The sequence below is a fragment of the Lotus japonicus genome, chromosome 2 (genome assembly GCF_012489685.1).
Source record: "Lotus japonicus ecotype B-129 chromosome 2, LjGifu_v1.2".
Taxonomy (NCBI): Eukaryota; Viridiplantae; Streptophyta; class Magnoliopsida; order Fabales; family Fabaceae; genus Lotus; species Lotus japonicus.
The window spans coordinates 87472621-87497872 of NC_080042.1; the positions used below are offsets into that span (position 1 = coordinate 87472621).

General features: G+C 37.4%; 5 protein-coding genes across 5 annotated transcripts; 4 read left to right on the plus strand and 1 right to left on the minus strand.

Annotated features, from left to right (window-relative positions):
• Positions 1–1906: 1906 nt before the first annotated feature.
• On the minus strand, positions 1907–10798 carry LOC130740592 (DNA-directed RNA polymerase II subunit RPB1). Its single transcript, XM_057593251.1, has 15 exons — positions 10515–10798; positions 10159–10422; positions 9358–9657; positions 9111–9269; positions 8776–8937; positions 8431–8651; positions 8187–8328; positions 7773–8108; positions 7388–7674; positions 6847–7105; positions 3694–6755; positions 3302–3373; positions 3069–3122; positions 2844–2963; positions 1907–2236 (listed from the first exon to the last, which is right to left on the minus strand). The coding sequence occupies exons 1-14, from the start codon at positions 10596–10598 to the stop codon at positions 2861–2863; spliced, it is 5505 nt and encodes a 1834-aa protein (XP_057449234.1). The 5' UTR covers positions 10599–10798; the 3' UTR covers positions 1907–2236; positions 2844–2860.
• Positions 10799–12288: 1490 nt separating this feature from the next.
• On the plus strand, positions 12289–12968 carry LOC130740594 (uncharacterized). The gene has a single exon (XM_057593254.1). The coding sequence runs from the start codon at positions 12421–12423 to the stop codon at positions 12820–12822; it is 402 nt and encodes a 133-aa protein (XP_057449237.1). The 5' UTR covers positions 12289–12420; the 3' UTR covers positions 12823–12968.
• Positions 12969–17287: 4319 nt separating this feature from the next.
• On the plus strand, positions 17288–18862 carry LOC130740593 (uncharacterized). The gene is made up of 3 exons (XM_057593253.1): positions 17288–17722; positions 17903–18012; positions 18513–18862. The coding sequence occupies exons 1-3, from the start codon at positions 17519–17521 to the stop codon at positions 18658–18660; spliced, it is 462 nt and encodes a 153-aa protein (XP_057449236.1). The 5' UTR covers positions 17288–17518; the 3' UTR covers positions 18661–18862.
• Positions 18863–19860: 998 nt separating this feature from the next.
• On the plus strand, positions 19861–20178 carry LOC130737196 (uncharacterized). Its single transcript, XM_057588954.1, has one exon. The coding sequence runs from the start codon at positions 19861–19863 to the stop codon at positions 20176–20178; it is 318 nt and encodes a 105-aa protein (XP_057444937.1).
• Positions 20179–20334: 156 nt separating this feature from the next.
• LOC130740595 (probable prolyl 4-hydroxylase 10) lies at positions 20335–24853 on the plus strand. The gene is made up of 8 exons (XM_057593255.1): positions 20335–20757; positions 20845–20929; positions 21697–21794; positions 21916–22013; positions 23121–23250; positions 23357–23544; positions 23664–23753; positions 24539–24853. The coding sequence occupies exons 1-7, from the start codon at positions 20555–20557 to the stop codon at positions 23735–23737; spliced, it is 876 nt and encodes a 291-aa protein (XP_057449238.1). The 5' UTR covers positions 20335–20554; the 3' UTR covers positions 23738–23753; positions 24539–24853.
• The last annotated feature ends 399 nt before the right edge of the window (positions 24854–25252 follow it).

Consider the following 25252-nt stretch of genomic DNA (forward strand, 5'->3'; position numbering starts at 1 on the left):
AAGGGATAATTAAGATTGTTAGTATCAACTATTTAAAAAAATTGATAAGATCAAATCACTAACTTCATACAAATTAATGAAAATATAAACAAATTGGTAACATCGATTTGGTAATAATCTTATATATATATATATATATATATATATATATATATATATATATATGCAATTAACTAAAAAATTACTAATTTGAATTTGAATTTGAATCTCTTTTAAATAAACAACGATGATAGGGAAGGGTGAAAGTATATGTCTAATTTTGGCAGGTGCGGTTGTCGACATAACGTAATCTTTATAAGGGCATTTTTATCCTCTCTTTTTTTTTTCTTTTCCATCTACTACAACATTTTTGGATATAAGCTGATCAAATAATTTTGCAGATTTAAAGATATTGATTATGTTCAAAACATAAACAAACACTAAAACTTAACCATTTATTTCCAAAATAAAAAGACTTCATAATAAAATGAAATGAGATCATTTCTTAAAACAGTTGAAAACCCAATTAAGCTACAAAGTCCTTCCTACATATATTGGCTCAGTTACTGCTATCAAATACTATTCCAAATACCAAGTGTGTTTGCGTTTCCATTAAGTTCAACGAGGACCCACATTCTTACTTCCGAACCACAATGAACTTAGGGCCCGTTTAGTGTGACGTATAGTATAAGGCCTGATAGTATAAGGCCTGATAGTATTAGGCCTGATAGTATAAGCCCTGATAATTTTCTTATACTATACAGCGTTTGGACATACACTGTATAATTTACCATATCGTTTAAATTAATGCAATTTTATGTTTAATGAAGTATTGAATAATGATATAAAATAAAAATCAAATATGGAGGTGATTATAACGGTGGTGGCGGTGGTGATGGAAGTAGTGGTAAGTTGGTGGTGGTGGTGGCAATGGTGGTAGGTTGGTGTTGGTGGCGGTGGTGGTGACAGTGGAGATAGGTTGGTGGTGGTGGTGGCAGCGATGGTGGTTGTGGTGGTGGTGATGATAGGGTGGTGGTGGTGGTGGTAAGGCGGTGGCGGCTACAGTGGAGGGTGGAGGCAATGGTGGTGGTGGTGGCGGCGATAGGGTGGTGGTTGTGGTGTCGGTGGTGGCAATAGAGTGGTGGCGACAATTATGGTGGTGGTGGCGATAGGGTGGTGGTTGTGGTGGCGGTAGGGCGGTGGCGGTGGCGGCAACATCGGTGGTGGCGGTGGTGGCAGCGATGGTGGTTGTGGTGTTGGCGACGATAGAGTTTGGTGGTGGTAGTAAGGCGGTGGCGGCTTAGTAGGGTGGTGGTGACGGTGGAGGGTGGAGGCAATGGTGGTGGTGGTGGTGGTGGCGATAGGGTGGTGGTTGTGGTGTCGGTGGTGGCGGCGATTATGGTGGTGGTGGCGATAGGGTTGTGGTGGCGGCGATTATGGTGGTGGTGGTGGTGGCGGTAGGGCGACGGTGGTGGTGGTGGCAACACCAGTGGTGACGGTAGGGCGGTGGTGGCGGCGGCGGCGGTGATCGGATGGTGGTGGTGGTGGTGCCAATGGTGGTGTAAGTTGGCAGCAATAGAGGGTGGTGGTGATGGTGACTTATACGTCGCAACCTTATCATGTCTTATCCATCACTCACATGATGGATTAAATAATACGTCATTTTAACGTATAAGGGGACTTTGATGGATAAGCTTATACAATACAATGTCATCACCAAACAATGGATAAACTCATAATGTATTGTATAAGCTTATACTATCATGCCTAATACGGCGTGCCAAACGAGCCCTTAACATGAAATTTGCTTCTCCACTGGTATTTTGAAATCAAGTTTGCATTTGCTCCAACACAACAAAATAGAAATACACTAAATGACCTTCCATAAATAAGCACAGTACGATTTAGAGAAGGGAAGCACATTAGATGCTCTAAACCAGGATTTACCATTTGTTTTGAACTATGTCTGGAAATCTATATATATTTTTTAACATCCGTGTCATAAAATTATAACTTCGTCCCCAAGAATTTACATGGACACTTAGGAGAACAAAATGAGCCAAACACAAAATCTGGATTTAAAAAAATGTTCAACTACTAAAGAAGATTTTTGACAGAGTTGACAAACTCTTCGAATTTAATGTCAAACAAAGTTTTTGATATTAGGTGATTAATACAGAGCAAACTGATAGACCACGAACATCTCAATGTCCCCTCACGGCAGAACTGAAGAATGCTCCGTCTTGCCTCAAATTGTCTGAACATCCACAATGGTTTAGATATTTTTCAATTAAGCATAAATTAAAAACTCATAAATTATAGACAGGGTAACATGCTATAAGAAAGCATTATACAGTTCTGCAACTTTCTGCAAGGCCAGAAGGGCGGATAAAGGCACATTTACTTGTGAACAAACAACTCAAGAACTCTAGCTCAAAATCCAAATCATTTCCCCCTCTCCAATTCGTATATACTAGTGAAGAATTTACATTACCCCCCTCCAAGAAAAAGAAAACCCCCGGGATATCATCATCTCTTCCAGAAATTTGTAATATTTAGTGTGAAATTAATGAATTGTTGGTTCACCCTTCTGACTAACAGACATCATTTGTAAACCTTCCTATTGTTATATTTTGGCAAAATAGACCCTTCAAACAAATTTTAAAAAATAGGAGAAGATAGAAAAGAAAGGTTTTCTCAATCAACTTTATGTCTAGTAAAAAGAACATGTGAAGGTCTTTTGTATAAAGGTCTTTGCATTTATATTGTTAAATCACGTGTCTTTTAAGTTTTTTGTTACAGTAAAGCTTCGGTCAATAAGATAATCAGTCAAATACAAGCTTCAGTAAAGATATTAGTTTTACCTCATTGAGCGCCTCCATCAGTCTTTGCCTCTTTCATCTTTGTCATTCGTCTGCGGAGTGTACTGGCTAGTTGACGATGGTGAGTAACCAGGTTGACTTGGTGAGTAACCCGTACTGGGACTGCAAATAACCAAACAGAAACAACAACAAAAACAGACATGCTCTCAGATATATGCCCCTTCCATACATTTTAGCAGTTAATGAATCATCTGCATATATGTATACCTGAATTGCGGAGAACTTGGGCTATAGTCTGGGCTCACACCAGAATTATACGGGCTAGAAAAATGCAAAAATATGAATGTCACATGTCACATAAATAAAAGAATAAGTAACAGTGTTAATTTTAAAAAAAATTAATAAAAGGAATAAAAATTCACATTTTTACTATTGTTCTTTACATGGACAAGAGATGAATTGTGTAAAGGTTGGCAGCATAATTGATAGAGTTCACTTACCTGCTGGGACTGTAAGTTGGGCTTGATGGAGAATAAGATGGAGATGTTGGGGAATACGATGGAGATGTCGGGCTGGAAAATAATAAGACAAATTTAATTGGAGCCAAGAATTATCATGAAAGAAAAATGCAATTGAGAAAGAAAAGACTAGAAGATAGATCATAGACTAAATTCAGCAATCAAACAAGCTAATCATTGAACAATATCTAGCATCCAAATGAAAATAACTCCTATTGCAGAAGGTACTGGTTGGTTCCTCCTCAAACCCAAGAAGCCTAATGAAAAGGGAGTGGGTTTTAAGTTTTTGACATATCAACACAGCATTTACAGGCTCATATATTATCACATTCAGTATCGAAAATAAATATTAAAAAGCCCTGAGAAATGCTTACCTATAGTTTGGAGATGTTGGACTATATGGACTTGATGGAGACAACCTTGGGCTACTTGGAGAATATGCCAATGAAGGACTATACTTAGCAGACTGTGGATTGTAACTTGGGGAAGTAGGGCTATATGATGGAGATGTTGGGCTGTAAGAGGGAGATGTAGGGCTGTACCCAGGAGATGTGGGACTATAAGCAGGTGATGTAGGACTATATGATGGAGATGTTGGGCTATATGAGGGTGATGTTGGGCTGTAGGAAGGCGAAGTAGGACTGTATGATGGTGAAGTAGGACTGTATGATGGGGAAGTAGGACTATAAGCCGGTGAAGTGGGGCTATATGCTGGTGAAGTGGGACTGTACGCCGGTGAAGTGGGGCTATAGCTGGGAGATGTGGGGCTGTAGCTTGGAGAGGTGGGACTGTAGCTGGGTGATGTAGGGCTATAACTCGGTGATGTGGGGGAGTAAGATGGACTGGTTGGTGAATAAGCTGGGCTTGTAGGACTATATCCTGGAGAGCTAGGACTGTATGTTGGAGAGGTGGGGCTGTACCCAGGTGATGTGGGGCTGTACCCAGGGGAAGTGGGGCTGTACCCTGGAGATGTGGGACTGTATCCTGGTGATGATGGACTGTAACCTGGAGATGAAGGACTGTAACCAGGAGATGAAGTAGGAGAAAATGCCATCCCACCAACATAAGGTGAAAACTGTGCATCATTGGTAGGAGACAAGCGTAGATTTGGGCTTAACATATAACTTGGAGACATCATGCCTTCATGATACGGAGTTCCAGATATTGGGGAACGGCCAGGTGTCATGCCAAAATCAAGACCATCCATATAGCTAGGTAGCTGGAGCTCAATAGCATTTTTCAGCATCTCATCATTAAGATACAAGGCGCACTCACCAGTGCCGATGGGGGCAAGTTGACCTAACATAATATTTTCAGTGACGCCCCTCAAGTGATCAGACTCAGCATATACAGCTGCATCAAGCAGAATATCAACAGTCTCTTCAAATGAGCATCTCATCATAGGGCCTGTATCATTTCGGTTGATACCGTGACGCGTAATTGCCATCAAATGTCCCCGATAAGTCATGGTATCACAAAGGATAGCCAGGTGCCTATAATTGACATAAGAACCATCAAAAGAAATGACAACACGCAATTCATCCAGCAGAGACCGCCGAACTGCCTCAATACCAAGAACTTCAATAACTTCAATCAAGTGGTTGCTTGTAGTCCTCGATGCATCAACATCTTCATGGCACATTACAGCTAGAAGGTTGACACCTTCAGTATCAAGCATCCATTCTTCATGAGGCTTAAACCCTTCAACCTCATCAAACTTCTGAATTTTAGTATTTTTGATAAACACTTTGTTGATGTCTGCGATACCTCGCAAGGTCATTTCAGTCAGCATGTTGGTTTCTATTTTCTTTAAGAAAACATCATCTTCAGCAGTATCATCCTGAATCTCTCCCTTGGGCCCTTCGGCGTTCATAATACGGATACGAAGTATAAGTTTCTCAGCATTGTCATCATTAAAAATACATGTCAAATCATCATCAAATTCAAGGTTAATCTTCTCAGCAATGTCTGCCATACTCAACTTCTTATCCACCATCATTTCACGATTCAATTCTATGCGAAGCAACCAGGGTGAGATTTTTTCAAGCGCAACTTCTTCATCAGGCATTTCATAGTAGGACTTCACGAAATCAACATCCTCATCAATAACTGTGCTCATTGGGTCGGGATCATACCAAACCTCTGTAGCTTGAGTCACACTCCTGAGAGTGGTATATTCTAAAGCACACTGGACAGTCTTGGCTCTCTCTTTAGTTTTACTGACGTCAGGTTTCAAGTAAACAGACAGAGAAGGTGTTTTAATTCTCTTAGCCACATTAATGATTTCCCTTAACCTGGGAACACCCAAGGTGACATTCTTAGCACTGACACCAGCATAGTGGAAAGTGTTGAGAGTCATCTGGGTAGCAGGCTCACCAATTGATTGTGCTGCCACACAACCAATCATTTCACCAGAGGCTACAAGTGATTGCAGGAACCTTGATTCTATTTCTCCGACAACCCACTCAAATGCCTCACGAGAAAGCCTGTATTCTTCCAGGACCCTTTTACTGGCAAAAGTGCTGCGAACCAGAATGTTAAATAGGAGAGTAGCATTCTTCTGAGCTTCTTGGCTTAAAAGATCCTCACCAGGAACCACTTTAAGTCGCTCTTGGAGCTTATCAATAGCTTCTACAATTTCCATTGGATGCATATCAGAAGGCCTTCGGAAGTCAACCTTAAAGGTCTTCTGAGCATTCCAGATAAGCCTCTTAAGGTTAACAGGTAAGGGCAGAGAACTATCACCAGTAGGTGCAATTTCAGTTGCAAGTTGATGCCTATCAGCTTCAAGCTTTTGGACTTCAGCCTCAAACACATTACGAAATTCTCTAATCGTTTTCAAGTCTTCTACAGGCTCTTCAAGCATGTAAGTAGGCTTCCAGTATTCATCATCAAATTCATACCTAAAAGCCCTATCAAAATCTGTTTTTTTCATTTTAAGTGAATCCAGCTTCTGCGTTTCTATCCACACAGCATCCATACCGTCTTCACCATAGAGAAATTGTATAACATCCCCCAATGAGTTCCTAACTGTGCCATCATACTTAACCATGATATCCTCCATAGCCTTCACAAGCCGCCTCTGAATGTACCCAGTTTCAGATGTCTTCACTGCAGTATCAATAAGACCTTCCCTACCACCCATGGCATGAAAAAAGAACTCTTGAGGGGTCAGCCCACGAAGATATGAGTTCTCCACAAAGCCACGACTTTCAGGCCCATAATCATCTTTTGTAAAGTGAGGCAATGTCCGGTCTACAAACCCATATGGAATTCGCTTACCCTCAACATTCTGCTGGCCCACACAAGCAGTCATCTGAGATATGTTGATAAAACTTCCTTTAGAACCAGCTGTCACCATAGCTTTCAGATTATTGCTCTCAGATAAACTTTTTTGGGCACTATTTCCCGCATCATCACGAGCTTTATTCAGAGTCTGAAAGTATCAAGCATCATAATACGTCAGATACATGCCAAAGCAAAATTCGTTGGATCTAACAATGTGACAAGAAATGTAAAGTAAGAACCTGGTTCACTCTATTTTCAAAAGACTCCATCATTGTCCGACCAGGTTCAGCCTCTAATTTCTTCTCTTGAGCTTCCCTGATGAGTTGTTTCACTTTCTCCTTAGCTTGTGAAATAGTCTGATTAATAGTCTCCATAGTTGAAGCGTCAGCAATTGTATCCCCTATTCCAATGCTAAAAGCATGCTGCAAAAGCCAGTAGTTTACAAGCCACTGAGTATGCCCAAGGAATTTACGTGCTGCATCAGGGCCAACCTCTTCCCTGTATTCAAGTAGAGATTCAGTGCGATGAATAATGAAGAAAGGAAGTAACTGTAACAACTTCTAGAGCCACTCAAAGTTTACACTTTACTATCAGAAAGCACTTGAAAAGAATAGAAAATTACTTATCAAAGTCAATTTGAAGTAACAATTAAGATCAACAAAAAAACAATTTCCCCTCTTTTTTAGAAAACATTGTAAGGTGAACAACGATAATAATCTAATTCAGGTGGAAATTTCAAGTTTTCAGGTATTTGTATAATTATATACTGAAGCTGCATACCAAATGACATGAATCAGACTTCCGGTGGATGTTCCAAGAGTCTTTTTGCATAGAGTTCCAGTAAGTAGTTCCCCCTTTTCAATTCTAACCATCGTATCCCCAGGGGTTATGGGTCCTCTTTCACTCTCATTGTGCCAGCTAGAATATCTGATCAGATTTATTGGTTTAGGAATTATAAGATTGAAAACTTGTTTCCCAGTCCACAATGGTTCTGGCTTCAATATTGTGGGAGTAGGAACTTTCCCGTCAAAATCTTCCCACCACATCAATATGTTCATAAAAACATCCTGCAAATTAAAAACACCCATTAGACTGCTAAGCAAATTATGCAACAACCATGAAGCCAAACTGCAGTGCAACAAAAGAAAAGTTCACTTAATATAACCTTTGAAATGAAGGTATCTCTCTTGGTGATTTTTCTGCATCCTAGGAGTGTATCTTGGACAATTCCCATTACGGGCCTATTTGCTTGTGGGGACACTATGCATTTTGGTACCATCATCAGCTCCAACACCTCAGCTCTAGTTTCAAATGACTGAGGAACATGCATGTTCATTTCATCACCATCAAAATCAGCATTATATGGAGAAGTTACTGACAAGTTAAGCCGGAATGTAGAGTAAGGCATAATTTTGATTCTATGACCCATGATAGACATTTTATGAAGACTAGGCTGACGATTGAAGAGAACAAAGTCTCCATCGTTCAAATGTCGCTCCACCTAAAACAACAATATTAAGAACTATTAGAAGCCATTATTAGGTAACATAAAAAAATTATCATTATTTAAAAACAATACCTTGTATCCAAGCTCCAAATGGTGATCGCTACTTTTCTTTATATATCGGAGATCAAGCCTTTGCCCATCATCACGAATGATATACTTGGCACCAGTTTTTCCAGGCGGAGGATGAGGTCCATACTCAACCAGTTCCTTCAACCTGTGTGATGGTTTTTTTTTTCATTTCAAATATTTTCGTTAAAAATATTATATAGAGCACACTAATAGATAAGCAACCAGAAAATCATATCCAAGTGACAACCTCTCAATATTGTATGGAGTCACAGTCTCAGGGTATGTAAGATTCAAAGCAATACTCCATGGTACTCCCAGTTGATCGATGTTAATGGTTGGGTCTGGTGTAATTACCGTTCGAGCAGAAAAATCAACTCTTTTCCCCATCAAGTTACCTCTAATCCGACCTTCTTTTGCTTTAAGCCTGCTACAGATTGATTTGATTGGCCTTCCAGATCTTTGAGTAGCCTATGAAAAAATAAATAAAAATTACTCTATGTTCTATGTGTTACGAAAAATTCAAAAACAACAAAGGTTAAAGAAAGCATAGAAAATATCAGTGCTAATTGCCGGTCTCTAAAAACAGTTATACCCTTGGCAATCCAGGCAACTCATTATCAAAATATGTGGCTATGTGAAATTGCAACAACTGAGCAAACTCTGAAATAATATGTGCAGGAGATCCATTCCTCTCCTGTCTCTTCAGATTCTCATTGTGCCTGATGATCATGGCTAGCTGATGAGTTAAATCATCCTGCATGCAACAGAGGCCAAAAAAATTAGTAATGAAATTAAAGTGTAAAAAATTGTCATTGCAAATGATATTAGTAACCCTTATCAGCAGCAAATGGTAATAAAATACAAAAACTTGCAAAATTTGTAAAAATCTAACACTCGTAATAAATAACGGCAAAAGAAAACACTTGCCTCACTCCTGGAGGATGTGTCCATCATTACAGAAGGTCTCACAGGTGGAGGAGGAATTGGAAGAACTTGTAAAATCATCCAGTCAGGACGGGCATAGTTTGGATTCAAGCCTAGCAACTGGCAGTCCTCATCGCTTATCCTTTTCAGAACACTGAGAACCTACAACAGATTTAACAAGCCAGCAACAACATTAGTTTCTGTAACATTGAAGTGTTTACGTCATAAATTCAGCATTTAGATCAATTACCCTTTCTGCAGACAGAGTCTGTTTCCTCTCTACAGGTTCAGGAAGCTGTTCCTGATCATCACTTTTCTTCCTTTGAGCTTTATACTCAGCAATCATTTTCATCCCCTCAATAGTAATCTTTGGTTGCTGAGCACCACAGCCACCGCGGCTCTTTTTAAGAGGCTCTTCTGTATCTTGACCAGGAAGGTCAATTTCATCACCACCATCACACTTGGATTTGTTTTTGCAAGCATCTAAAATTTTTCTCAGCCTAAGTTTGGGATTCCTGATCCTCAAAGCTTGCTTAAACTTATGATCTTGCTGCAAAAGCCACGATCAATTTAAATACACACATCATAATTCACTTCCCCACCCTTACAATACAGAATACCGAATAATAGATTAAAGCAGTTGAATAGCTTATCTAGATCTTATTTGAGCTTATCTTACTACTTAAGGACTCGAGTACTCCAAAGCTTACGAAATTAGCTTATAATCTTGGTATCTAACTATATGTTCTTTTGAGCTTATGACAAGATTTAGCTCATGACAAAATATCTCTAAGCTCTCACGTGACGAGCAATAACTGAATAAATGCATTTAGTTAGGTTATGTACCAAAACATACCATAAGAATTCAGATAAAAATCAAGTTGGTAATCAACCAAGTTCATTATTGCAATTTAACTTGGTTCAAATTGATAATCATTGCCAACAGAACTCAAATTTGCGTGTTTCCTCGCGACGGGACAAACAGCTAATCAAGTTGGTATCAAGAAAAGCACATTCTGAATTCTCAAAGGGGCAATGAGTGCCAAAGTACCTCATCTGCTAGAATTTTAGAGCAGTTAAAGCAAACACAACGCATGATAGTCAACACAGTCTTCAAGAACCCGATGTGAAACATAGGTTTCGCAAGCTCCAAGTGGCCAAAGTGACCAGGACACTCAGCCATACTAGCAGTACACGTCTCACACTTCATCTTCCTGTCAATAGTCCCAAGGCGAGGGTCGCTCAACCCTCCAACCTTCGGTTTTCCTCTCTCCGTCGTCTCACCGTGCTCGATTTGCACCACAGACATTTGCCTCTGCAACAAAACAATCAACAAAAACCAATCAACAAAACAATTGAACGCACGCGTCTGATTTCAAATTCAAGATAGTGATGAGTTGAAATTACGATCTCGTCCGGGCTGAGGATTCCGAACTGGACGAGGCGGACTTTGGCAACCTCCGCCGGAGAGAAAGGGAAGCGGATATCCATGGCGGTTGTAGATTTCTAGGGTTTGAGATTGAATGAGATGTTGAAACTGGAAATTCAAATTGACTTGGATAGAGACTGAAGTAGTGATGCTAGTTCGATATTGAAGGTTCAATTTTAGTGTTCGTTTGCTATATGGAGAGATTGGGTGCGAGAACCTGCTTTCGAGGTCAGAGGATTTCTCCTCTCGCGAAGTGAAAATGCAAAAACGAGCCCTAAGGTCTTATTTATAGACGGAGAGGTGTGGTATCTTGCGCAGTTAATGCTAACGTGCACTCTTCGCACACTTTAATTTAACGTGATCCATATATAAGCCCAAGGCCCGTTCGTCTGTTCGGCCCATGCTCATGATATGTGTTAGGATTTTTATCCTAAGTCCTAATTTTCTATGAAAAATGAATATGCATAGGAAACTTCACAGAACCAGGGGTTGGAGGACATGATAAAACTCCTCCACAAATAAATGCTTTTGGTTTTGACCAAAAATATAATAATAAATAAATGCTTTTGGTGGGGAATTGAGTCAGGGACTTTCTTGTGGAGTTGATAACTTGATATTTACTTTTGTTTTATGACGAGAGTTTCTAAAGTGAAATTTGAAATGACAAATTTTCCCTCTTCCTTTTCATGAGAGATGGAAGAAGAGAGAGTGAAAGGAAAAAGGCGAATAACTTGGTAGTTTCAGACTTTACTTCAATTACACTTGCTTTATAATAAAAGTAACCATCAATAACCATTATGCCAAGTCAACAAATAAAAGATAAGGAAACACAATTTAGATATTGTATTTTTTTTTCTGCTTTGTTTACTTCCCTTTAATAGATATTTTCCATTGTCTACAAACAAATAGGTAACATGTCGAGTCTGTGGTGTGCCCGAAACAATGTTTGTGTGGAGCAATGTGTGATTCCTTATGATGTCGTTATGACGGTGATCCAAGCAAATAGGTAACATGTCGAGTCTGTGGTGTGCCCGAAACAGTGTTTGTGTGGAGCAATGTGTGATTCCTTATGATGTTGTTATGACGGTGATCCAAGCGTCAAGACAACTCGGACTAACAACGCACCAAGAGGTAAAGGTATGCCACTTGGATGAAACATGTAGCTCATGAAATTCTCGTGATTGTGATGGTAGTCGAAGTCGAAGTTGCATGCCGCTGAGGACAAGCTTTGGAGGATTTTGTAAAATGGTGCGAGAGATTGGATAATTGCTTTCATGGGTTCTAGAGGGGACTTTAACATCCTTCCCATGGAATTGGTAGCAATTTTATGGGGTTCATATTTGCTTTGAACCGAGGCATCAAAAAGTGGTGTTCTACTACAACTCCTCCCATGCAGTTGATTTGGTTTTGAGACCCATTCAAACCATTATTGGTTATGCGGTTTGAAATATTAAGGACTTGCTTAGCAGAGGCTAGGAGGTTCGTTTGATTCATACTCTCAAAAAAGGCAATGCGTGTGCAATGTGTTGATCCCCACCTGAACTTGAGCCTTTTTTTTTCAAATGATATAGGTACTAATTTTACTCGGGCTTAATTTTTGCTAGGTTTTTTTTTCTTTACCCTTTGTAAAAAAAAAAAAAGTTGACTAGTGTTCATTGAGTTTAACTATAAATTGTTGGGTTTTAACTTTTAACCTAGAAAGTACTACAGCTGCAGAGTGAATTACCGCCGACTCAAAACCACGTGGCTATAACCGGCGAGTTTCCGCGAACCCGCCCGCGCCACATTCCAGAAGCAAAGAACTCCGGTCCACATTCAACCGCGACGCGCATTGAATCTCCCCACAAAAACCTCACGGAAACCCAATCAGCGAACAACACAACAATGGATTCTTCTTCTTCCATCTACTGCTGCACGGAATGCGGCACCGACCTCAATCTCAACCCCGCCTACGCCTTCCCACCGGACTTCTACTTTGAAGCCGGAAACAAACACTCCGTCTCCTTCTCCGCCGTCGATTCCACCAAGTTCACCTTCGAGAAAGAGGACAAAATTCGTCCCTTCTTCGAAACCCTCAACTATTGGGGGATTCAGCGGAAGAGGACCAAGATCAAGTGCTGCAACTGTCGCCGCCTCGTTGGTCACATCTACGACGATGGTCCTCCTCTTACGGATAGTCCTGGTCAGTTTCACATGGGTCCTAGCCAAGTTATCCCCAGAAACCCTAGATACAGGTTCAAGACCAAAGCCCTTCGTATCACATCACCTACTTCAAAAGCTGCATAGTACACTACCTCTCTTTAACTGGGTTTTGCTTTTATGTGTGCAATTTTTTTTATTCAATGTATATTTTATCCTCTATGTTGATATATATGATAGTTTGTGTAAAATTTCACAGTTTTCTTGGAATAAAGTGGCTTCTTTTGGTTTAATTTATCTCTTGTTGTTCTTAATTGAACTAGTATGATGTTTGATCATTGATGATTATTACTCAAGGAGTTTCAAATGTCTCTAGAATATATATCTGTTTGCAATTAGCAGAATTATCATTCCAATCTGAGATTAATTGGTATTTGACTGGATCGCCGATCACCTTGAACCTTGCTGTGTGTGTGACTCCAGAGTTGCTTGTGAGATCTAAATAAATGAAGCATAGAAGATTGTGGTGCTTGGTTGTTGTTTCCTTGTTTTTCTTTTCCCACCAGGAAGAGAGAATTGCCATGCTTGTAGACTAGTGTGGGCTTGAAAACGTTTCTGTTAGAATTTTAGAATGTAGTTCTGCTGATTATGGAACTTTGATCATTGTTGTGTGGTTTTGGTAAATATAGAACCAGCTCAGGCTTTGTTATAAATCAAACAGGAAGCACATAACCAAGTTTAATTCAGGATATAGTGTTTTCAATGAATAATTATAAGATCTGTAGTGCACTTTGCACATTACCAAGTTGAATTGTCTTGGTTGGTAACTAGTAGATATACACAAGCATTTGTGATTTCAAGATAATCTTTCTGTTACCAATTCTGCTTTCTATAGATTGAAGGGTTGGGAGTAGGGATCTGTAAATACTAGGTAAAATTTTCTTTGTGTGAGGAAAAATCATAACGATTCCTTCAAACTTTATAAAGTTCTAGTCTAGTTTTCTTTGAAAGGCCTTTACCACAATCCAACTCTTCCTTTGTAAGTTCCCTTCATGTTTGATACCACTCAAAATTGTGTGCCCTGACAACTTTGCATTATGATGTTATTTAGAGAAGGGTGAGTGTGGATAATGCGGGGAAACTGTGGTGGAGAGAGGGTTGATCATTCATTTCTTTTGCTTACATGAAATTGACAACTGAACCTATTAAATTAGGTTTTTATTTATCTATCTAGTTTAGATGTTCAAGAGGACATTAATTATAATTTTCTCTATTATACCCTTATGTATCTCAAGGAGTAGTAAATTAGTCCACTATTGAGAAGGCTAAAGTTTATATGGTCAATAGGAAGTTTTTAATTAATTTCATAAAGAACCAAGCAGGCTAATTGGATTCCTTAATCTATGTACTACAAGAGAAGTGGGCAGATAAAAAGAAAAGAGATAGTATATTTTATACTTGTATGTAGAACTATATGCTATTCTGGTGTTTAGGGCTGAAGGTGCGGAACTTCTTGATGATGAGGTTTATGTGCATCTTGTGTTCTGATAGGAGTACATAGCAGGTTATAGCCCTCCATATATATAAAATTGAAGAAATTTATAATCTTGTGAGGCGAAAGTATTTTACCATAAATCTGAGCTATCTTGATGTCTTACTGGTTTTTTCTTCTTCGATCAGACAACTAATTAACCACACTAAGACACTAATAAAATCCTGTCTGTTCCTGTTATTCTTCTATTGCTTAAGAAACTTCAAGCTATTACAATTGACTACGTTTATAAAAGCCATATTTCTGAACTTGAATAAGATACCAAATCCAAAGCTGGTATGTTGGATGAATGGATATGACTTAGTTGAGTCATGGTTTTCAGTTTTTTCACAGCCTCATGCCAACCTAGAATTTACAAGTTGAAAGCTAGCTCATATGAGATAGTATTTTCCACTAGAAGCATAATCCTTTTTCTATGTGTATGGCATCATTGGTCTCTTTTTACCTTTACATTTTTTTTTCTCTTCCTTGCTTGTGTTTAGATTTTACCTTTCTTTTCCTTTATATATTTGGATTGTTTCCTTCATTGTATGCTTTCTGGTGTTATAAGTTGTAGTGTATCAGAGTGACTGCTTCTCTGTTTAATAGATCGAAGAATTACAAGGTTGCCTTGAACCTTAGGTAGCAGAATATGCAGAGTAAAACTTAATCCTCTGTCTCAGCCCGGAAAGGTATAATTTTATGTTAAATTAAACATTCTTCTACTGCAATTTTGAAACAATTTCTGCTTGTTTTATATAATTATAAAAGAACATTGTAGTGCACTGTCAGGGATATGAATATGATATTTAACAAGCCTGTATTCTGCTTCCTTCTCAAAAAATATCAGGTGGTAAAGCTGTTGGTCCCCTTATGTAAGAAGGGTTAGCCACTTCTCTAGTAAGGGTTTCAACAATAGGACCTTATATGTGATTTCTTCCTCTTTGGAAGACCATAAAGTTGTGACTCCCAAGGTCTACACCTCTTATATTATAACAAGAGTAAATCATAAAGAACATAAATGGAGATCATAAAGCTCATTGACTCATTGTCATAAACACTGAAGAGCGAAGAGTGAAGTAATGGAGAGTTCAATCTTCCAAGCCGAAATAGAACATTTGGATCTCTGAGTTGATATCAATAGCATGTAAAGCAGGGACCAAATATCCTTTCATGTCATCTGACAATGTCATGTGAAACTATGTTTATCCCTGTTTTCACAAATATTTAGAGAATTCCACTTATTTAATAGGTATAAGAGAGATATACAAAATGTTATGTGATGTTTTCATGTGAGAGTATCTGTAAAAATAGTAGTATAATTTGAAGAGGAACATATAAGGACTAGTGTATTTTGTTCTTCTCCATGATTGTTATTGATGGGGCCTTCTGTTCAGTCACACTTGTCATGCATTAAAATCCTTGTTTAATCAATCGCATTTATTCCACTTGGGTAGGGGGTCATATGGCATGTCTCCTAATGACTTCGTAATTTGGTAGATTGGCTGATAAACTTGAATGACAGTTAGAATTTTGGGCAGGAGAAGTATGGGTGTACTTCAAAATTGTTCTTGTATGCTGATTGAATCTCAATTGGATTTGTTTCTATTGCTTACTAATGTTACCAACACAACCACACGCTCTTTTCAACAAACACACATCATTAGGTGAATTCACTATTGAGATTCACATAATCTGATAATAAAATGTGTTATCAGTATTCATCTTCTAGTAATACGATGTACTTATCTTCATTTTAAAATATGACTGACCTACCTAATCTTTAATAAATTGTGACCGCAACGTTTTGTGTTTAAATATTTGGGAATCCGGTTATTGTTGGCTTTTTGCTATGGAGAAGGGCTGCAAGGAGGTTTTCTAAAGCGTTTGGTAATTGGTCTAAACCGATGAAGTATTTTATAATCACAAGTTGCCTATGTCACAATCAGCTATTGAAGATTCTTGATAGGGATGGGAAGTGCTGAGCAAAGAAAAACCACAGAAGAAGATTATAAATTTTTGGACATTCTTGATATAAGATTAGAGTCTCTTAATAACTAGAATCTTCAATATTTGGAAACGTATGATAACTAGACTATACTACTAATGACATAATGTCATATGTTTAGAAAATCAATACAATATGTCTAGATTAAAGTTCATGCATCAGCTTTGAAAAGGAAAACTGTGGTTTTAGTTCCTTAATCACTTTCTATTTTCTAATATCATATTTAACGTTTGCAAGTAGTCATGCTGCTTAGAATAAAATGCAACCACCACTAAACGCGCAGATAAATTGATATAAAATTATTCTAACTTAATGAGAGATTTTAAGATAAAGTCACATTAATGAAGCTGCGTTAAATAGTTGGTAATTTTTCTTTTATCCCATATAGAGAAACTTAGATATGATTGTCTCACTAGTGAATAGATATAGATATTGTTTAAACCATAAAAATATGCAACTAGCAACCAGGCTAATTTTTTTTAGGCTTAATTGCAACTTTGGTCCCGACGTTTACCAATGCCACGATTTTGGTCTCTCACCTAATTTAATTACATGAATGGTCTCCGACGTTGTAGGTCGTGTGCAACGTTAGTCCTACCGTTTATTTCTTAATGGAGGAGACTTACGTGGACGTCTAGTTGGAGAGAAAAAGGAGGTATGAGAAGAGAGGGAAGCACGTGAGTATCACGTGAACTCACGTGAACCTTATATGAACCCATTATACACAAATCTGAAACTCTAGAGATCTAAATCGTGTTACCTTCTTCGTTCTAGGGAGGTCAGGGGTTTGAGTATAATGGGTTCAGATAAGGGTCACGTGATACTCACGTGCTTCCCTCTCTCCTCATACCTCATTTCTCTCTCCAATTGGACGTCCACGTAAGCCTCCTCCATTAAGAAATAAACGGTATGACTAACCTTGCACACGGCCTACAACGTCGGGGACCATCTATGTAATTAAATTAGGTGGGGGACTAAAATCGTGGTATTGGTAAACATTGGGGACCAAAGTTGCAATTAAGCCTTTCTTTTATTATTGTATATGTTGTTCTCCACACGCAACAATCCATATTCATATTGCATATTCTGGTTGACTCAAGTTCCATATGCAATAAAGTCTATCTTTCGGTGAGGTGTGGGAAAGGTAGGTTGGACTTGGACAGTTGGTTATAGCGCGCTCGTGGTGATTGCTCCTATAGCTATTGGGTCTCCCATCTTTTCTGGTGCAATATAAGCCTTGAGTGAGTAAGGGTACTCACTAGTGACAGTGAAATAAAGCTCTGATCATAGAGGTTTGTTGTAAAATGATGAAGCAAAGAAAGGAAGAAGCCGTGGCGGTTACCAGGGCGGCGCCACCACCTCCACCTCCACTTCCAAAATTCCGAGCAGAAGAGAGCGTGACAAAGCGAGAAATTGCCAAGTTTTGGAGGCAAAAACGGATTGAAGAGGAGGATCATCTCCTTGCTGCTATCAAATCAGCAGCAAGACTCCGTGCACGCAATCTCACGGTATGATCCATATATAAACACATAATTATACAATTTCTTGTTGATTTTTTCAAGGTGTGTGGTGATTTCGTATGACTTTTATTTATCTGTCATAAACTCATAATTATATGGTTTCTACATGGTTGTGCAGAGCTATTTTGTTATGTTTCTTCCTTTCGATCTTATCTAATTTGCTTGCAGGAGAAAGAGTACCAGAGCTTCCAATTGTCCTTGAAGAACGATGATGAAGAAGAAGATGAAACCAAGGAAATAACCATGGACAAAGAAGTGCGCGTGGGAATAAAGGATTGGTTAGTGATTGTTAATTATAGTGTTGTTGTTATGTGTACACAAAATTTTCAGATTTTTTAAAAATCTAAGAGAAAAAAATTAAATATAAGATGATTAAAGATACAGGTGATAGGAATCTAAAAAAAAAAGATACAAGTGAATAAGTGATAGGAGTGAAAATACAGAATGTGAGTAGTATAGAGATTGGACTAAATTTGTCAATGTATCTAGACTAAATTGAATGGTTTATTTCCTCTTAGGCTCCTACCATTTCAATTAGTACCAAGCACTTGGACCCCGCAGTGTTTCTCATATGAATGATTGTGATTAATGGAGAGTGGATAAGAAAGAGTCTAGCTGTCTAGTTACAATCAAAATGATTCATTCTCATTTTTTCAACAAATCTTAATGGGATGTTTTTTTTTTTTGACGGGAATCTTAATGGGATGTTATGTTACCTATTGAAATTAAATGAGATTTTTCTTTATATCCTTCAATAATGACATGACATCATGTGCAGGTGGACAAAAAGCAAGTATGCATATCTGAATCAACCTGCCTTAGATTCCATGGATCCTCCTAAGAAACGAACCGCTGCTACATATGTTCCCAATTTTCTTTCCTACGAGCCCAAGGCTCTCTATCCTACCGCTATTGGTGTCTTTTAAGCCATGGAGGGAGGGATCCCAGTATTGTTTGTTAATAGTGAGTATATGTGGAATTACTGGTAGGAATTCCCATTTGCATGTTTCGTTTGTGATTCAAAATTTGTGTGTTCACTGGGATAAGCATTGACTATTTTGTGGGGTTTGGTCCTTTGATGTAAAATACTTTATTGAATAATAAGAAAATTTCCTATTGATTGTTAAATTTCCTATCAGCACATTCACCCACAACAGCAGCAAAATAAAATATTGTTGTATTCTTATCAAATTATTGTGGGTTGATTTTCATGAGAGTAATTTTCATCTCACAACCAGCCACTAAGCGGTATAAAACTTATAAATGAGCTTTATTTTCTTCATTTACAAGAGTTGAGATTCGAATCTCATAAATTACACTACGTTAACTAACAACCATCTTTTAACTTCTATTATTCCAATAGTTCAAAAATAACTTAGGAGTAGATTTATAATCACATATTAATATAATGAATTCACGAAAATAAACTCAAAACACTCTATAAATGTATCATATGCTATTTTCATAAGTTTATCAAAATATTTACATGAACACTTAACTTATAAGATAAACTTTATAAATAAAAATAAACATGACCATAGTTCTCCAAAGCTCATTAAAAAAAGAAACAGTTTTGGGCATAGCCCATGTAAAAAAAAAAATTCTCCAAATCCTCTTTTACAAATTTCTCAATCTAGACAGCTAAATTCATTTAGCTAATTGACCCAAAAAAAAATCATTTAGCTAATATTAGCTCGAAGTTGGACTCACTTACATGTTTTTTTTTTTTTGAATGGACTTACATGTTCATAATTGGTTATGTAGATAAATATTATTACTGAATTTGGAAATTTTTCAATCCAACAAGTCATTATTGAACCGACGTGTCTTAGTTATAACTTACTAAAAATAAATAAATAAAAACCTACTAAATTGATACATTTGTATATATTAGAGTTAGTTAATAAACAAATACTATAGTCTTACAAATTAATACATAATAGCACTAAAAATGTAATCATACGGGAAAATGTAAGGAATCCGAGTTTGAGCAAATGAAAGCTGCGGAAACTTGCTAGGTCGTGAGAAGGACAGTGAAGACGAACTCCGATCGCGAGCGACACGTCACTAACTTGGCCTGTGAGAGCGACACGTCATGCTCGGAAGTCAGGGCTTTACGGGATGGCATGGTATTGGCGTGGGATCAGGGGTATAAACAAATAGCTTGTGATATTGACTGTGAGGAGTTAGTTACTATCCTGGACCGCACTGATCAGGACCTGGTTCTTCACCATCCTCAGGTTCTTGTGCTCAAGGAAATCATGACTCTTATGGCTCGTGATTGGAGGGTGACCGTTAACTGGGTTCATCGTGATGGTAATGCAGCTGCAGATTGGCTTGCTAAATATGGTCATAGCCTCTTGGATCCTGGTGTTCATGTCATTCGTCAGCCGGAGAATGAGCTCCAACTTCTCCTGCTGAAGGATTCCCTTGTTGTGTCGTAGTTTCTTTCTCTCGTATGTTAATTTTCCGATGTAACAAAAAAAAATGTAATCATACACTCAATTTAATAATCATTCACTTTTTTTTTTGAAGCTAATAATCATTCACTAAACCTTTGATTATTTATTAGCTTTAACTTTTTAACTTGAAACTGGTGACACTGCAGTGAATAAGAAGCGTATAGAGAAAAACAGAAACAGTTCGTTCCCATTTTTCTTCCATTCCCATTTCCCATCGACTAGTCAGTCGTAACAGCAAATGAGATTGACATTGAGCAGTTATATATATTCAATTCGAATCCAAAACCAAAAGTGTTGATTCGATTCGATTCCATTCCATTGAATCTCAGATCTGAGCGAGCTTCCTCAACCATCAACAATGGCGAAACCAAGATACTCTCGCCTTCCATCTCGGAAATCATCGTCTTCTTCCACGCTCATCTTCGCCTTGTTCCTCGCCTTCACTTTCCTCCTCCTCATCCTCTTCGCCCTCGGCATCCTCTCCATTCCAAGCTCCTCATCTCGTGACAAGTTCCCCAAACCCAACGATCTCACCTCCATTGCTCATAACACGCTCGACAGGTAGCTACCTTGCGTCTTTCGATTCGATTTTTCCGTGTTTCTTTCTGTGTTGAAGTTAATTTGCTTGTTCGTTCTTGTTGTAACCAGAACCGATGATGATGATGGAAGGGGAGAACAGTGGGTTGAAGTGATCTCATGGGAGCCGAGAGCCTTCGTGTATCATAATTTTCTGGTTAGTTTCCTGTTGTCATAACTCATAATTGCTTTCTATTTTCAGTTCTTCTGATTGTGTGCGAGATCTGTGGAGTGTAATTTGAGCTTGAAATTCATGGAATGTTATGATTATTGATAATTGCTTCGTTGACTTTTGTGTTAAATCTAGTATTGACCAGGATTTGTGAACTAAGATTGAATTCTTGCTCTTTATTTTGAACATTTTCTCTAGTTTTGAGAATGCCAGTGAAATTGTCAGGTCATTTTGATTCCAAATTTTTTGCGTTCCTGTTTTCCACTTGATCATAGGTGGTGATTTATGAAAATATTAGAAATGTTGAAGGAAATGAATGGAAAGAAAATTGATGCTGATGTAGAATGGTGTTTTTTTTTCCCGATGACTTACCTAAAGTTTGAAAATTATGGGTGTTCGATGATATCATTGGGTCATTCATAGGTTAAGGATTAACTGATTAAGTGCAACTAGGGGAACGTGGTATTGCGTGAAATGGAATGGGAAGTAGGGAGTTTGGTAGTGTGGTTTCATCTGGATATTCTTCTACTATCTTCCTAAGTTGAAGGTTAGGATATTACATAAGTTAGTTTTGTGTTTTCCTTGGCAATATGATGCTTGAGGGAACGTTCAAGAGGTGTGTGAATGTGATTACGTGAGAGGACATTGTGTTTAACTATTGGTTAAGCTTCAAGCTCATCAGTATTTTAATATGATGCATTATAATGTCTCCACCTTTCAAACACTAAATTTTTGCTGAATGATCTGAGCAGACCAAAGAGGAATGTGAATATCTAATTGATATAGCGAAGCCTAATATGCATAAGTCAACAGTCGTCGACAGTGAAACTGGAAAGAGCAAAGACAGCAGGTTGGAGGATTTCCTATCTTTCTCTATCTAGTGTCATTTGAAACTGAAAGTAATATCGTTCATATTATTTATACTGTCCTATCGTCAAACCTTATGCTTATACATTTCCTTCTACTTCTAGAGTCCGTACGAGTTCTGGAACTTTTCTGCCAAGAGGACGTGATAAGATTGTGAGGAATATTGAGAAAAAAATTGCTGACTTTACTTTTATTCCTGTAGGTAAGTCCTGTGCCTCTTATCTCTTTCTATGAGCTTTAATTTTTTATTGATAAACTTAAGGCAACCAAGCTTTTTCCTGCTAAGTGGAGTTGGCTCTATGGATCAAATAACATTATAATGTCCTACTATGAATCAATCACAAACCATTTAAATCTTAATCTCTCGTGATGGTTTAGCTTTTATAGTTTCCTCATGTCTTTCTCTTCCTTTAACTATTAAACTATCTTTCATCTAATCTATCTTCCTTATAATGCTTCTAGGGGTCTTCTCCGTGTATGCACAAATTACCTTAGCTAAAAATCTATCATCTTCTGCATAATGATAGCTTACACGACTTCCCCTGTAATGATTTTATTCCTAATTGTATCTTGTCTTGTATAACCACTCATTTATCAAATATTCACGTGCATCATTGATCTTACTTTCTTTTGACTCTTCATTACCCAACAATGAGTTCCATATAACATTATAAGCCTTATAGAGCTACAGCAAAATTTTCATTTATGTTCTAGTGGTATTTTTCTATTATAAATTTCATCGTAGCCATTCCTCTATTTTATCCACCCTGCTTGGGTCTTATTATTAACATCTCCTTTTATTAAGGTACTTAAATCATGAGACGTGGATTAGATTTCTTATATAATTTTCACCGACAGCTAAAGTTTTTGTGCCATTCTACTAAACTTACATTCAATATACTCTGTTTTACTTCTATTTAAGGGAAGGTGCTACTCTCCATCTCTCTGACTATTCTTTTGTTATCTCTTGACTCTCAAATTATAGCTGTATCATTTTGCAAAAAGTTTGCACCAAGGAGTCTTCTCTAATATATGTTTAGTAACCACATCTAGCACTTAGACAAAGAGGAAAAGACTCAACATTGACCCTTCGTGAAAACATTTAGGTATAGAAAATTTCTGTATCCTTACCTTGTGTCTTTGATTGCTCAATTGTAAACAATCCAGAGTCTTTTGTTCTTTAGATCCTTCCGTAGATCCTCTCTAAGAACCTATTCATGTCTTTGTCATATAGCTTTCTGGTTTATGATCTTAAGATAGTAGGTTATACTTCAGAAAGCATTAATAAGCTACGCCTTACAATATACAGAGCATGGTGAAGGACTTCAAGTTCTACATTATGAGGTTGGACAAAAGTATGAGCCTCACTATGACTACTTTCTTGATGAGTTTAACACTAAGAATGGGGGTCAGCGTATAGCAACAGTACTGATGTACCTGTAAGTGATATCATATGCTCTCTTTGTTGCTATTAAGCTTCAAATTGTCTTGAATATGAGGACAGTTTTATTCATGTTATGCTTCTTTTGTATTTTGTTGATACAGTACCGATGTTGAAGAAGGAGGTGAGACAGTGTTCCCATCTGCCAAAGGGAATTTTAGTTCTGTGCCATGGTGGAATGAGCTTTCTGATTGTGGAAAGAAAGGGCTTTCAATTAAGCCGAAGAGAGGTGATGCTTTACTTTTCTGGAGCATGAAGCCAGATGCAACTTTAGATCCATCAAGCTTACATGGTTGGTTTCTCTTATTGTTTTTTGTTGTTATTATTGTTACTTGTGCTGCCAGATGTGTCAACAAGCTTTTATATTAAGAGGAGACAAATTGACAAAAATGTTCTCGTAAAAATTTTCAGGTGGTTGTCCGGTCATTAAGGGTAATAAGTGGTCAAGTACCAAATGGATACGTGTCAGTGAATACAAAGCTTGAATATACATTATCATAGGTACTTATCTCCCCTTTCTTCTACTACCCCTATCAAACTTATGGTTTTACAGTTAAGACAAGACAAAAATGCTTATCTGGTACTCCCTCCGGTCCTATTTATAAGCATGAAAGAGAAGAAAAATCTTGGTCCTTTTTATAAGAACCAAATGAAAGTTTGAGCTATATTAATTAATTTTTTCCAATGATACCCTTATTAATTCTAACTTGTAAAATGTATCTCATTAAATATTTTCTCTCTTTCCCACTTTCCAACACTAATAACAAAGGGTAATTTTGGAAGTTTATTTTAATTTAAGACAAATTTAATGCATTTTATCTAGTTTAACTACATTTCTTAAACTATGTGAATTTTTTTGTTGTTGCTTATAAATAGAACCGGAGGGAGTAATATTTTATATGTGTCAACACTTGGTGAATAGATTGCTCACATTGTTTGTAGTTTTATATAAATAATATTGTAAGCTCTTGGAACCAAATCAACTTAAAACTATTGGTTTTGTCCCAAATAGGATTCAATTGAAAAGTGTTGATTTAGTCCCATATAAGTGTTTATGTGGAAGTAGCTCATAATCTTCTGCAACTTTTTCAAATCTTCTGTAGGATTACATTGCTAAACCTTGAAAACTGATGTGTACTTTTCTACATTGTTTGTAGAGTTATACTTACAACTTTCTTGTTCATCTTGCACAGCATGATGCTCAGCTGTAGTTTTTATTTAAAATTTAATATGCCAGTTGTTGCTGAACAGCTATCAGGTCTCAAGTTGATTGACTTATTTTTCAGGCTTGTCTGAGTTCATCACGACAACGATGTACAATTTTGAAGTCTCAGTTAAAACGTTGCTCGGTAATGCTTCAGGTCTTGAAGAAAACGTTTACAGTTTGCCACGGCATTTGTGTAATTTTGGATGTTCTGCTGTACCTCAACTAACTCATTTTTTTCCCTACCCTTTGCATTTATATTAGTAGCAAATATAATAAACAAATTTGTGTGTTTGTCAACTTACATTAGGGAGGTTCAAGAAACTAAGATGTAACAAGAATACCAGTTTTTGCCCCAGAGTTCATTTACCAATGTCAAATGATCATAGTTGTTGTATGTCTGCTTGTGTTGTTTTCTCTTTTTGAGGTTTCAGGCTATAAAAGCAGTGCCATAACTATCGTAAGAAAATCAAACCATTTGAGAATTTTTTTGTATTAGATGAAAAGTATTATTTGCATTGCATTTGGTGAATGTTTTACAAGAAATATATTATATACATGAATGATATTGTAAATCATGAATTCAAAATATATAACAATGTAGAAGATAATATATATGGATGAAAGACTAGGTTAGCATTCCCATACAATAGACTGATGTAGATCTCCAAGCTAAACTTAATAAATAGAAACTTAACATGAAATATTTCTCATGGGAAATAAAACTTGACATATAAGTATTTTCGTATATAAAGTGTTGGAATAAATTTCATATTTAACTTATTAATAAACTTAT